This window comes from Melopsittacus undulatus, chromosome 1 (assembly GCF_012275295.1).
Source record: "Melopsittacus undulatus isolate bMelUnd1 chromosome 1, bMelUnd1.mat.Z, whole genome shotgun sequence".
NCBI classification, from domain to species: Eukaryota; Metazoa; Chordata; class Aves; order Psittaciformes; family Psittaculidae; genus Melopsittacus; species Melopsittacus undulatus.
In genome coordinates, this window is record NC_047527.1 from 3,278,123 (window position 1) to 3,292,725 (window position 14,603).

At 44.3% G+C, this 14,603-nt stretch overlaps 1 protein-coding gene across 2 annotated transcripts in view; it reads left to right on the plus strand.

Moving 5' to 3' along the window:
• The first annotated feature begins 1,668 nt into the window (after nt 1–1,668).
• The window catches only part of TSNARE1 (t-SNARE domain containing 1), a 380,410-nt gene continuing 367,475 nt past the window's right edge, over nt 1,669–14,603 (plus strand). For both annotated transcript variants that reach the window (XM_034063960.1, XM_034063963.1), the window contains exon 1: nt 1,669–1,790. In XM_034063960.1, coding sequence (XP_033919851.1) covers nt 1,706–1,790 — 85 coding nt within the window. In that variant the 5' untranslated portion in view covers nt 1,669–1,705. The remainder of the gene's footprint in view (nt 1,791–14,603) is intronic.

Here is a 14,603-nt window from a genome sequence, read left to right on the forward strand (position 1 = left end):
CTCCATCCCTTGGTCTCTCAAGGCAGTTGTGCTTTCATCCTTTTTTATGTATCTGGCCCAATTAGGTGAGAATGGTGAGTGATTTCCTTTAGTTCCTAAAGTTTCCCTGTGTGGTGAATCTGCTTGGTTTTGATATTTTTAGAGATAAAAAGGAGACTGAAATACAGGTGTCTGATACCATTAGGCTGTTCCCAGTGCAGTCCACAATTGGGTATTTCTCCATGGAGGATGAAAGGAATAGTTGCAAATACACCACTGTGTCAACACAACCCAAAAGAGACTTCAGCCCTCTGCTGAGGCATGTGTCAATGCATACATCAGGACATGATGCAACCCATGGCCATGTGTCAAGCAGCTTCTGCAAACTGGCCACCATTCCCAGCTCTTTGCATGTCAATGGGATAGTGTCTTGTCCAGGCCATGTGCAGTCTGAATACCCAAGCCCAGGATGGAACACCGCATCTCATGTCATCCAGCCTTACACCCCAGTATCTTTCTCAGCACAGGAAAGACATGGACCTGTTGGAGCAGGTCCAGAGGAGGCCACAGAGGCATGGAACACCTCTCCTATGAGGAAAGGCTGAAGGAGTTGGGTTCTTCAGCCTGGAGAAAGCTCTGGGGAGATCTTATTGTGTCCTTTCAGTGCCTGAAGGGGGCTTATAAGAAAGATGGGGACAAACTGTTCTAGTGCCTCAGCACCCTCATAGTAAAGAACTTCTCCAACCCAAACTTCCCCTGTTTCAGTCTGAACCCATCACCCCTTGTTCTGTCACTGCAGTCCCTGATGAAGAGTCCATCTCCAGCATCCCTATAGCCCCCCTTCAGACACTGGAAGCTGCTCTGAGGTCTCCACTCAGCTTCTCTTCTCCATGCTGAACAGCCCCAACTTTCTCAGCCTGTCTCCATACAGGAGGTGCTCCAGCCCCTGAGCATCCACGTGGCTTCCTCTGGACTTGTTCCAACAGTTCCATGTCCTTTTTATGTTGGGGACATCAGAACTGCACACAATGCTCCAAGTGAGGTCTCACGAGAGCAGAGTAGAGGGGCAGGATCACCTCCTTCAAGCTCCTGTTGATGCAGTCCAGTCTTTCTCTGACATGGCTGCATTGATTCCATCCTACTGCTGTTACCTACTGCAGCTTTTCCTTTTGCCTTTTTTTTCCCCTTTTTTTTTCTAAACCAGCAAGGAAAAATAACTCTGGCTCCAATATTTATACCAGAGGCCTAAGAGCTTATAATATAGCAGTAAACTGTCTCTTCTGAGAGCTCATCAGGACTGCGCTATGATGGATAGACTCCTAGCCAGCTACAGAGTGGTAATGTTCCAGAAGACAGCATTACCTTTTGTTGATTGAGTGTCTAAGTCTTTGCCTACCAGCTCAGGATCTCAAAGCACCTTGTGAACAGCAGGGAATTAAATCTTGTCATGGCTGAAACAGATGCATAGTTGTCCTTTATCACTGGAGAAGATAAGGCACAGGGAGGTCAAATGACTTGGTTGCCCCTTATATCTGCTGTTATCTAGGAAAACTGGATTTTAGTGCAGTGGGCATCCTCAAGTTTGGAGATAGTCCTGTATTTATTTCATTTAGCTTTATTTTTTCCTTTTTTCTTGGAATACTGGTGTTGAACTGACTTTTAAGTGTTGTATCTTTTCCTGTTGTCTTAGGTTTGAAGTATAATCCTGCACCTTGCTATCTAGAAAATGTCTTATGGATCCATTGATGGGAGTGGATTTGGGAGCAGGAATCCATTTGGAGGCCCTTCAAGACAAGGCTATCAACCTCTCGGTAAGGTATTGATCCCTTCCTGTAATGTATTCTACTTGTCTCCCGGTGGGACTGTGGTTTTACTTGCTCATGTTCAATGTGGCTGATGTATAAATACCACACTGGCTCACAGGGTCAGTTCTGATACTGATTTTCAAAGGTGAAAACCCAACTTCTGTTAGGTTCAATTTGCATGATACTTATATGATAAGGCATCACATCTTAACGTGCTCAGGACTTCAGGCTACAACATGGAAGAGCAGCAATGATGAGGACTTTGGAGGTGTTTTGGGGGACTATGTAGCATGTTCTCGAGCCCTGCTCATGACTTTCCTCATCTATCCATCACCTTTGCAAGAAGTTTGTCCAAAGGGCTGCTCTGCTCATTGCAGACAATGGGAGTAAAGGGGAAGATGTGCAAAGGGCAGCACAGAGGATAATTTAGCTGCTGTGGATGCTGTTTGAATGTGGGAAATTTGTTCACATGTGGCAGCAGGGTCAAAGCTTTCTCAGGCAATTCTGAAACCATAAAAAGTGCCTTGCAAATGACTCTGGATTCTATTTTTAAGCACAAACCAGATGTGCTTTCTGTACCTGTTCCCACTTTGCCCCAAAGGACTCCAGTAATGCCAAAGTAGAAAGAGAAAAGCATCCAGGTGTCAACTTGTGCACCTGAAACAGTTCCAAATGTGCAAGTCAAAGCTGTGCTTCATAAAAGCAAATTCATAATGCAACTGTCATAACATGGAGCACAGGTAATGGTTATAACCTCCTGCTTATGTGTGTTGAAGGTGTTGACTCTACTGTGTCCCCTTCTTGACAAAGGCAAGTTGTAGGAGGTGTTCTTTGGCAACAGAACACTGGGTATCACAATGGTTGTCCCTGTTGATGTGGAGCTGGCTTGTGTATGGGGGTTTAAAGTAGGTCTCATCCTGACCACTTTAGAGCTGCTGTTAGAGGCCAGTCCACATGGGAATGGGCAGATGAAACCACAGCTCCAGCTGCGCAGATGTGCTCCACATCCTGATCCAGATGGACAACTGCTGTGGGGCTGGATCTGGGTTAATGTAGTCTGGCTTTCAGGAAGCCTTGATAGCTGGAGCATATCCTTGCATTTGATTTTGGTCCTGGGTCTGGCTTGCATTGCAGTGAACTGGGAGTTCAGACCTCTGCAGATGCATCAAGAATGTGATCTTATAATGCAATAAAGGTCTGTGTTACCTCTTTGCACCAGGGAAGAACATCACCCCTCTCTTCAATTGCCTTTGATTTCAGCTGGGCTGTTCACTAATGCAACCTGATGTAATTTTCAAGTTTTGAGGGTTGCAAATGTTCTTCAAGAAACATTTAATTGTTTTGCAAATAGCTGTTGCCCCTGGATGGATATATATATATATATATATAAACCATAGTTTTCTCTTGGTTTCCTGTTTTCCTACAAGTTTGGTTGTAATTATGACTTTTCTCCTTTGAACAGGGAGAAGGTATTGAACTAAGTGTGAGTTGTTTGTGAAGCTGTAAATAGAGATTTTTTTAGGCTATTCTGCAAGGCAAAATGAAAGACATAAAAGCGAGGAAGAATGAGATACTTGGCCACAATGAAAGAACCATAAGGAAAGAAAATTGAAGCGTAGACCAGACAAATGATGAATCTCTGTGCATTGTAGTTTAGGTTAAAAAAACATGAATACTTATTGTGCTGTGTGAAAAGACCACTATTTTTAATGCAAATGCATAGAATAATTCAAGACACATACGGTCTGTCAATATTTGAAGAGATACCTCATTGTGCCCAGCTTGCCCAGTGTTTGGCAGTTACTGATGGGATGCTGAAGTCACCATCAGTGGATTGTAAAAGCAGTTGGTGTGGAAACAGCTTTCCTGAGTCCATGGTCTGCTGGCTGCCGACTGGAGCCTGTTAATGTGTAGGTTTATGTCTTGGAGTTGAGTTCTGGCTTCCCCTTCATGCATGCACACATCATCTTGGGTAGCAATTGTGATGGACACATCTCCATGGTTCTGCTGGGTGCCAAAATTGGTTGGGGACTTGCTAAATACTAAGTTGGGTCTCTTGGCTTGGCATCCCTATGGCATGAATTGCAAGGGAAGAAGCCTGATTGCATTGGCAAGGGCAGCTTGAAGCAACCTGTCTCCTTTATGTGTGGCTCAATCAGAAATGATCATGTGAACCAGCATTGATTTCCATGCCCCTTCCCCATGGGGGACTGAGTAACATATGCTGGATGTCTGTTGTTGTAGTATCCCTAAGTATTGGCATTAATTAAGTGTCAGGAGAGGGTAATGCAACACTAATTGTCTACCTCCTGCTTTTGAATGACGGATGACTGGCTCACTAAGACTGTATTAGATCATGGTATGGCTGGAACAAAAGAGCGTGGCCTTCCCATCAGTGTATGTATATCTGCTCACAGCAGGGCTGAACCTTGATGGACACGTTCTATATGTGCTTTAAACCTCTTCTTTTTATCTAGTAAATAAATATACCAGATGCCATCATCCCTGTCCAATGGTAGTGTATGGTCCAGCAGTAATATTCAGGCATCCAACAGATGCAACAATAAAGGTGATGGGGGTGGCACTGCTCAATAGCCTTTTGGTAGTAAATTGGCATGGAAGTCACAAGCAAAAACCAAAGAGGTTTTGACAGCCCCAGCTCATGCAAGGAGCTGGAGACTTGTCACAGCAAGTGGTTGTGCATCCAAGTAGGATGGGGGAAAACAGAACCACTGGGGGCTTGATTTCAGAAACCTTTAATTTCATATAAGAAAGCGAAGATGCAAGGGGTTTGTGGGTTGGTTTGTTTAATAAAAGGTGGTGCTAGCAAAAGGGTATCCTCTGTCCTCATACCCATCTGTCCATATTGGCTGCATTTCCTCCATGCTCAATCTGAATGCGCTCCCCAGGATGGACAAAGATGAATTACATGAAGGTTCTTCTCTTGGCCCTGGGCTGGCATGATGATAGATAAACTTAGAGCCCATCACTGAATGGTCTGAGTGCTGGTTGACCTTGTTGACCAGCCTAATGAGAGAGATCCATGGGCTCCGTTTGCAGTTTTTGGAGGAATCCAGGAAGCAGTTTTGGGGGGAGTTTGGTTTGTCTGGGATTTCTGAGTGTCAGACAGCACTGGTTCTGCTTTTGGTGGTGTTGCTGGGTATCCAGAGTCTTGGCTGGGGGTGAGGGGAGCAAGTGTACTACTATTACTACTATCACTATTATTATTATTGTTATCATCACCATTCTCATTATAGTTATTGTTAGTATTTCCCTATTTGAAATTGTTGGGAGGAAAAAGAGATTGCACTCACCAAAACTCAAATGTTCTGTAGTTAGGGAGCACCCTAAGGTGTGTTGCATGGAGACCACCAGGATGACATGGAATATAGCAGTTCTGGGGGCTGACAGTGTCATCCCATAGCCACTAAAGAGCAGTGTGGAGTGGCAAGTAGAGGTGTAAGCCATGTCCCTGCTTTGCAGTGGTGAGTTGTGACCTTCTCCAGCAGCATCTGTGTTTCATGTCCTTGTTTTGCTCTCCCAAATCCATGTAAACCTGAATGAGCAGGTTGTCCAGAGAAGTGGTAAATGCTCCATCCCTGGCTCTGTTCAAGGCCAGACTGGACGGAGCCTTGGGTGACATGGTTTAGTGTGAGGTGTCCCTTCCCATGGCAGGGGTTGGAACTGGATGATCTTAAGGTCTTTTCCAATTCAAACCATTCTGTGGTTCTGTGTTCCTCTTTTTCCATGTAGGAGCATCTCTAGGCTTCAGCTGTGTATTGGTGTTATATCAAGAAGTTATAAAGCAGATAGTAGGAATTTGTTGGGTATTTTATTTTTGACTTTTATATTCTAACTTGAGAAATGGAAAAGATTGAAATTACTTAAAAAAATATATTCCTTTAAAGTAATTCAACATGTCTAAAACAAACAGAGATCAGTCACTACAGCAGTAGGAATTAAAACCTGATGTCTTATGATTTTGGTATGTGCAATGTGCACAGGCTACCGTGTTCAACCTGTCTTCCCCAAACCATCTTTCTGTAGGGGAAATGAACAAGACCTGCTGTATACACGAAGAGGCTCAGAGGTCAGGGAATTCAAAGAGCTTGAATTAAAATGCTACAAGCCAGGAAATCTTTAACACTCTTTCTATTAACCTTGCTGTGCACTGGACATTAAATCATAGAATCGTAGAACGGGTTGGGTTAGAAAGGACCTTAAAGCTCATCCAGTTCCAACCCCTGCCATGGGCAGGACACCTCACGCTAAACCATGTCACCCAAGGCTCTGTCCAAGCTGGCCTTGAACATTGCCAGGGATGGAGCATTCACTGCTTCTTAGGGCTTCTTTGTACCCGTGCCTCAAATGCCAGTTGAAAGGGTAAGGGTAATTCCATATATCTGGAGGTGCAGTGCTTCTAGGTGCACTTAAACAGCCACTGTGTCCGTGCTTATTTTCACTTCATTTAGTCCATTCTTCCTTCAGTTGCTTATGAAGTTACTCAGTGGGACACTGGCCAGTGTTGTACTCAAGATGTATCACATGTGCATCTTTCTCCTTGTCTGCTAGGCTGGTTATCTTGTTGCAGGATGAAATTAGATTGGTCCGTACAAGTCGTTCTTGGCAGTGTTCAGTGGGTATATATCACCTAATGATCACTTCAGTATTTAGCAATTGTTAAATGGTTTGTTCCAGCGTTATTCCAGGAATTGGATCTATAATTTTCTTTTCTCTCCCCTCTCTACCTGCCTCTGTGGAGCTCCAACAAGTTCTTGGGGAGAAAGTCACATATAAATGTTGGCAGTGCTGTCTCTGTCTTGTCTTAGCAGTTGTCATCCTTCTTGGGTGACATGGTTTAGTGTGTTGTGTCTCTGCCCATGACATGGTTTAGTGTGTTGTGTCTCTGCCCATGACATGAAGTTGGAACTAGATTATCTTCAGGTCCTTTCCAGTCCAAACCATTCTATGATTCTATGATTGTGTCCTCTGTAGTGCTGTTTTGCTGTTTTCCTAGAAGTTTTGGAAAGTGATTTATCCTTAAAAAACTCATCATAGGGTTCATTGTTGCCTCCATGTTGGCAAAGTTGCAGAGCTCAAGTGCTGCATAAGAGGGAGTTGCTCACTCCAGTTGTGATCTCTTTGGTGGGATGGGGATGGCAAGAACTCTAGTGGAGACCCAGGTCTAGTGGCTGAAGCTGGGGTAGATGTTGGCCGGATTGGACAGGGCCTTGAGGAAGCTACTCTAGCGGAAGATGTCCCTGCCCATGGCAGGGAGTTGGACTTGGATGAGCTTTAAAGTCCCTTCCAACCCAAACCAGTCTGGGATTCTGTAGATGAAACTCATCGGATGAACCAACACAGTGGCCTAACAACCACATGGTCTCACTGCAGCTCTGGGTCTGATGGCAAACCATGGGAAGGAATCCATTGCCACCTTCACATCTTCGCACTGTAGAGTGTTGGAGCACATAACAGACTCTTCAGTACACAAGGAGTCCCCCTAAGGTTAATTACCATTAAGCTGTTGATTAATCATTTTGCTATACTGGGAAACACTGCTTTGTTTGTGCATTGATGTCTTAAGTGCCTTCCAGTACTTGCAGTGCTTTGTTAAAGGGACACTGAAACCCTTGGCCATTGCAGCATGTGGTGGTGTCCAAATGGTCTAGAAGGTGGTCTAAGCCTGGTTGTGGCAACTATTCTTCACTGGAGCAATGAGGGCCTCAGCTGTGTACTTAAATGTCCTTAGTATAGTGTTAGAAGGAGTTAAAAGTAGCCAGATGAAGCAAGAACAACAGTTTTTAATCTTTTAGGAGATTCAAAGCTACTCTGCAGTACTAGGCGTGGGCTTTTCTAAAGTTAAAGCCTTTTAAACTGAAAGGATTGGGTCAGGTCTTGATCACATTCAGTAACAGAACCAAGGCATGATTTTGGGATGGAGTCCTGTCAAATGAGTAGAAGGAAGGACTTAAAGTGCGACCTTCTGTACCAACTTTTATCTGCCATGCACAGATGGGTCCACAGATGTTACTCCCAGGTTACCACCTGGACTAAAGTGCTCTTGCCTGTATTTTATACAGGACTAAGCAATAAAATGGCTTGTCAAATGTTGTGTAAAAAGCTTCTGAGGGTCTTAATGATTGACTTTGGCTTGTAAGTCTTGGGTTCTGTCATATTATCTTGAATTTATGATGGTGCAGAAGTAGATGACCAGGACTCATATTTAATCTGTCATTCACTGGCCTGAAATAAAGGGTAGGACACAGCCTAGATGAAAACGATATGAAAACATCATAAGATGATCTCTCCCACTAGACAAGCCCCAAAAGTTTTGTGTGGCATCTACAAAGGAATTGCTTCATATTGTTCCTTTGCTATTGTGCAAGACATCCAAACACCATAGTTATATTTCTTTAGTCCAGCTATGCTAAACTTGGAGGATATTCTCTGGTTTACATCCAGTTCTTCGAGATCATAGCAGTGATTTAATGAATTAATAAACCTAAACATAAGAAAACATATTAAAGAATAATGAACAACATGCTTTATAGCAAAAGAAATTGCCAAGGGGATTAAATTTCATCCCCGAATTAACTTTGAAAGTGTTTGTTTTGAAAACCTCTGCCCTATCCCTTCTGGCACTTTTAACATTATAATAAATGCTTTGCTGTAATCTCAGTATTCCAGGGAAGTTAAGTACTTGTGCATTTATTTATATAAGTAGCAAAACCAGAAGACACTATTGGAATAAATGAGTGTTTTAATGAAATATTTGAGGGAAGGCTGGGAACTTCATAGAATTTCAAAAGAAAATAAACCAAAAGTCTCTGGGGTAACTATAACCTTTTTCTTTATCTACCAATTCTATGTGCAATTCTTGGTCGTCCAAAGACATTTTACTGTAAACATGTAAAAAACATGCTGATGGTCCCCATCTTTAATAGGTGGTCAAAGGAGTGATCCTGCCCCTCTGCTCTCGTGAGATCTCACTTGGAGCATGGTGTGCAGTTCTGGTGTCCTCAACATAAAAAGCACATGGAGCTGTTGGAGCAAGTCCAGAGGAGGCCACGAGGATGATCAGGGGCTGGAGCACCTGGAGTTGCAGTTGAGTGGGGAAGAAGGAATAAAGCTTTATCCATGCTGTCAGTCCAGGAATATCATTACTAACTCCTTTCTTCCTGGTTGATATTTGCTTGGAGACAGATGCTGGCAGTTAGAAGTGGGCAGGGATTAAAGATCAACAGTGAGGAAGGACTTAACAGATGTAAACGGGTAGATTGGGTATTAGGGTTAGTTAGTTTGAATGGAAAGCATGTAGGAGCAAGGAGGGATTTTAACCTGGATGTTAGGATGTATGTGTGGCAGAATCTGCCCTGGATTTCTCTGTTATACTTGGATCTTAATGGTTGGGATTCATGAGCACCTTTAGGGGTTGTTAATATGCTGAAGTTAATGGCAGTCCTATAGATGGTTGTTTTGGGGTGGAAGAAGTGGTTTGCATAAGTTTTCAAGTGTGCTGGTGATGGTAGAGGTGTCTCTAAAACTGATTTCACGTTGTTTCCTGATCCCAAGCTGGAAAAGATGATGAAGAAAGAGGAATAAATCAAAGTCCTGCTGAATTGGACATCAAGGACCAAATGCAATGAGCTTAGCATGGAAAATAGCACAAAGTTGGTTGGATTTGCCAGCTCTCCTCCTGCTCACCCCTTGTGTTACTGAACCCATGGTGTTACATTTGCATGGCAATGGGAAAGGCAAGTGGGAAACTCATGGTCTCTTGCCCCTGCAGCTGGAGAATGGCTCTGCCCTCTTCCATCCCAGTGGTGTTTTATCCCCTGCAGGAAATGAATTTCATCCTCATTTGATGGATGTTTGGGTTGTGAAAGGATTCCTGCTCACAAACCAAACCCATTGCCTGCTGCATTCCCCTTGGGGGATTATAGCCTAAGGTTTGAAGCTGGCATGATTTCCCAGGGAAAACCTTTGTCCTCCCCATTTCTGAGCTGCAGGGTTTTCCTTAGCAGGACTCCTATGCTTTTAAATCTTATTCCCTTAGAACAGGGGATGCTTCAGGCACTGCATTTTCTTGGCTTGTCATTTGCAGTGTTTGCTTTTACCCATGGCTGGCCAGCCTTTGACCTGAGCTGGTTGTGTCCTGGGCTCATCCTTCAGCAGGACTGCACATAGGCTTGACTGATGTCATTTCTGTCCATAGAAACCCAACAAAGTGTAAATTTGATTGTAAATGTCAAAGGAAGGACTTGAATAAAGCAAAACTTCACAGTGGACAGTTATGGAGGTGTAGATGTTCTTTCTCTTTTAGCAGAAGTGGTTAGCAGCTATCTTCTATGGCTGCACCTCTCTTCTGCCTGGATGGTTTCTTAGTCTGGAGAAGCAGTTTAAGAAAGCATGGTTTATTCTGTCCTGTAGCTGTGAGACTTTGGTACAGGACATCATGGACATCGTGTCATGGTCATCATGGACTTGCCTGCAACTTCTTCCCGTAACTGAGAAGGAAATGAAGCAGATGGAGAGTGAAGTAGTGTAGGGTTTGCCCTTCAGGATACTCCTTCTGCATACACGGATGACAGGGCTGGAGAAACCAGTCCTGAAGACTTGAAGACCATCTTGAAGAGCTATAGACCATGCTATTAGTATTGATTCTTCAAGCTGCGAAGATCAAAGCTTGTCTCTCACAGCCTTTAGTTGTGACAACCCAAGCAGCACGTGCATTTTGTTCTCTGGTTTCAGTGCCCTTCCACAGTGCACATGCTTTCTTTCCCCAAATAACTCATAATGCAGAGTCAGAGACTGACACTGCTTGTTTGAAGACTATTTGCCATTGTCATTGCATAGAGTGAAGGGGGTAGACAGAATGGCTTTTGCTTGGTGGCATTGGGGAACATCCCCAGTTCTTCTGAATCACAAAGCAGCTTCCTTGGGCTAACATGCTGTTTTTAGGTTTAATTTGGCTTAGTCTGTCTCAAAGCTTGACCTTATTGTCCCTGGCAAAGACCAACACATCCAACAGCCAGGCATGCTGCCATCTCAACCAATGGACAGCAGGGCAGTGGCCAGCATGGCTGTGTCACATCTCTGCTTGGCAGTACACATGATGCGGTGATGGTCACCATCCACTTTAAACTTAAAACACACCTTGGAACAGGCCAAACCAATGTGCTGGGTTTAAACCAGTCTCACGGAGCAGTAACATCATTGAATGTCATGGAAATGATGCCCATAAATGCTTCATAGAATCACAGAATGGTTTGGGTTGGAAAGGACCTTAAGGTCCTTAAGAAACTTGGTCCAGTTCCAACCCCCTGCCATGGACAGGAACACCTCACACTAGACCATGGTACCCAAGGCTGTGTCCAACGTGGCCTTGAACACCGCCAGGGATGGAACATGCATGGAGCAACCAAAGTGATGGGCTGAGCAAAATGAGCCTTCTCAATCCCTTTCTCCTACTCATCCCTCCACCACTTTTATATCACTATGTTCACTTCTGCAAGATGGTATAAAGCAGAGCTTTATAAAGAGGCTTTGCAATAAAGTACGTTTTCCAAAGAACTTGGGTTTCTGACAAAATGCCTTAAAACCCCCTTTATTGCAATCATGTAGTAGTCACTGTTTTAGATATATTTGAGGTAATGCCAGAATTAAGCAGGTTGGAAAGAGGAGTTTGCTGCTTTTCCTGAGGTGCTTTACCAGCCAGACAGTAGCCAGATGGCTGTGCCTTTGAACAATACATGGATGATACTGAGCCAGGATCTAAGAACAGTAAAATCTCTCTGATTATATAGAATGTACACACCTAGAGGGTAAGATGTGAGGTATGTCACAGAATCATTGAAGCATAGAATGAGTTGGGTTGGAAAGGACCTTAAGGTCATCCAGTTCCAACCCCTTGCCATGGGCAGGGACACCTGCTTTGAATCTGGGGGATGCTTGGCATCCCCCCCCCCCACAAGATGAGGGGTTTTAATGGAGTTGTTGCTGTGTCTTAGGGCAGTGCTTCTTACCTCCTCCATATGCCCAGATTTAACCTGGTAAGAATCCAGCTTTGCTTTATATTTAATTTTATTTCATTTTATTTAATTTTACTATTTTTATTTTATTTTATGTTGTCTTATGTTTTTATATTTATTTTATTTTTTATTTAATTTCATTTTATTTTTTATTATTTTTATTTTGTTTTATACTTTATTTTATTTCATTTTACTTTATTTCTGATTCATTTTATTTCTAATGTTATTTTGAATTTATTTTAATTTTTAATAATCTCTTTTCTTTCTAATTTAACTTAAATTTATTTTATTTTTATTTTCTTTTAATTTATTTTCTTTTAATTTTATTTCATTTCATGGTGTGTAGTTGGTGGGAGGAGCAGGGCTGCTTGTCTTAGTGCTGCTCTCCTCCTCATTTCAGGTCTCTTGTTCCACATCCATCCTATGCTCTTTGGTCCATCTCTAGGTGTTTTATTGCTGTGTTGCTCTCCTTCCAGGCATGTCTGGGACCTCTCCAAAGCTGAGCCAGGAGGGGACGAGGAGCATTTCAGCATCACGCTAGATGGTGGCAGTGCCTGTCTGCAATAGAAACCCTGACAAACGCTCCTTGTAGCATCTCTCCTCCTTGGCACTTGCATCAGGGTGGCTGTGAGTCAGGCAGAAGGGATTCCCTGTCGGCAGTGGGGGGGGTTTCACATGCAGGGAATTCCTCTGCTTGGCTCAAAACAAAAGCCAGCCTGCTTTCGGGCTGTGAATTCTGCTTGATTTCCTATCTCTCCTAGTCCTATAAACCCCACCTCCTCCATACCCACTGCTTTAGGTACAACAAGGACTCAGCTTTTCCCCCCACCCCAAAGCATTTTTGTCCTAATCTGGGGGCATTTTTGCTCAGTTGTTTCCTTCCTCCTTCTCTCAATCCTTTTCTCCTGTCTTGGCCGTGCTGCTTTTCTTGGCCAGGGTTCCCAATGTGAAGGCAATGACATTGTTTTACAGCACTGTATAAATGCTTCTTGTTGCTTGGCATGAGCATATTTATGTCCACGTCCCTGTTGGTGCAGGCTGCAGAACAGCTTTGTGCTCAAAGACAACCATCAATCTGAGATTAATGCAGCAGGCTTCAGATCTAAACCACAGCTCCTTGGGAAGGATGGGTTATGCAGTCCTCAACCACCAGTGCAAACCCTTTTCTGTGCTGAAATGGGCACTCAGCATTGGTTGGTTTTAGGAAGACCATTCTATCTTCTCATCTAAGATGGGGATCATTACTGGTGGGCTTGGATGGATTGTCCCATGTTAAGCTGTGTGACCTTGAAGATCAAGTCCAACTGTTAACCCAGCACTGAGAAAGTTGGGGCTGTTCAGCCTGGAGAAGAGAAGGCTGCGTGAAGGCCTCAGAGCAGCTTCCAGTGTCTGAAGGGAGCCTACAGGGATGCTGGTGAGGGACTGTTCATTAGGGACTGTAGTGATAGGACAAGGGGTAACGGATTGAAACTTAAACAGCATAGTTTTAGACTGGATATAAGGAAGAAATTCTTTACTGTAAGGGTGGTGAGGTACTGGAATGGGTTGCCCAGGGAGGTTGTGAATGCTCCATCCCTGGCAGTGTTCAAGGCCAGGTTGGACGAAGCCTTGGGTGATATGGTTTAGTGTGAGGTGTCCCTGCCCATGGCAGGGGGGTTGGAACTGGATGATCTTAAGGCCCTTTCCAACTCAAACCATTCTGTGATTCTATGATTCTATGTTCACCGCTAAAGCATGTCCTTAAGTGCCATGTCTATGTGTCTTTTAAATACCTAGAGGGATGGTGACTCCACCACTCTGGGCAGCCTGTTCCAATGCTTGACAAGCACTCTGGTGCAACTTGAGGCCATTTCCTCTTGTCCCATCCCTTGTTCCCTGGGAGCAGAGCCCAGCCCCTCCTGGCTCCATCCTCCTCTCAGGCACTTGTAGGGAGCCATCAGGTCCCCCCTGAGCCTTCTCTTCTCCAGACTGAACCCCCCAGGTCCCTCAGCCGTTCCCCATCACACTTGTGCTCCAGGCCCTGCACCAGCTCCATTGCCCTTCTATGGCCCTGCTCCATCACCTCAATGTCTCTCTTGTAGAGAGGGGGCCCAGAGCTGAACACAGGATTCGAGGTGCAGCATCAGCAGTGCCGAGTACAGGGGCACAATCGCTGCCCTGGTCCTTCTGCCACACTGGTGCTGATACAGGACAGGATGCTGGTGGCTTCCTGGCTGCCTGGGCACAAGCTGCTCATGTTCAGCTGCTGTTGACCAACACCCCCAGGTCCTTTTCCACTGAGCAGTTTTCCAGCCACTCTTTCCCAAGCCTGGAGCATTGCATGGGGTTGTTGTGTCCCAGGTGCATGACATGGCACTTGGCTTTGTTGGAACATCATACAGTTGACTTTGACCCATTGATCCAGCCTGTCCAGATCCCCCTATAGAGCCTTCCTACCCTACTGTCCCGCTTGGTGTCATCTGCAAACTTACTGATGGTGCACTTGTTTCCCTCATCCAGATCATTGATAAAGACACTGAATAGAACCAGCCTCAATACATAGCCCTGGGTACCACCTTTTGTGACCAGCTGCTGACTGGATTTAACTCATCATCACTCTTTGGATCTGGCCATTTGGCCATTTTTTTACCCATCAAAGGGAATATAAGTACCCAGTTTTCTGTGGGAAACAGTGTCAAAGCCTTTAGTAAAGCATCTTTGTATGTGTATTGTTTCCTTGACATGGAAGAGGGGACGCAGGGGAAGGTTATCACCACATCCCTGTAAGGTTTCCCTCCTTGTTCAG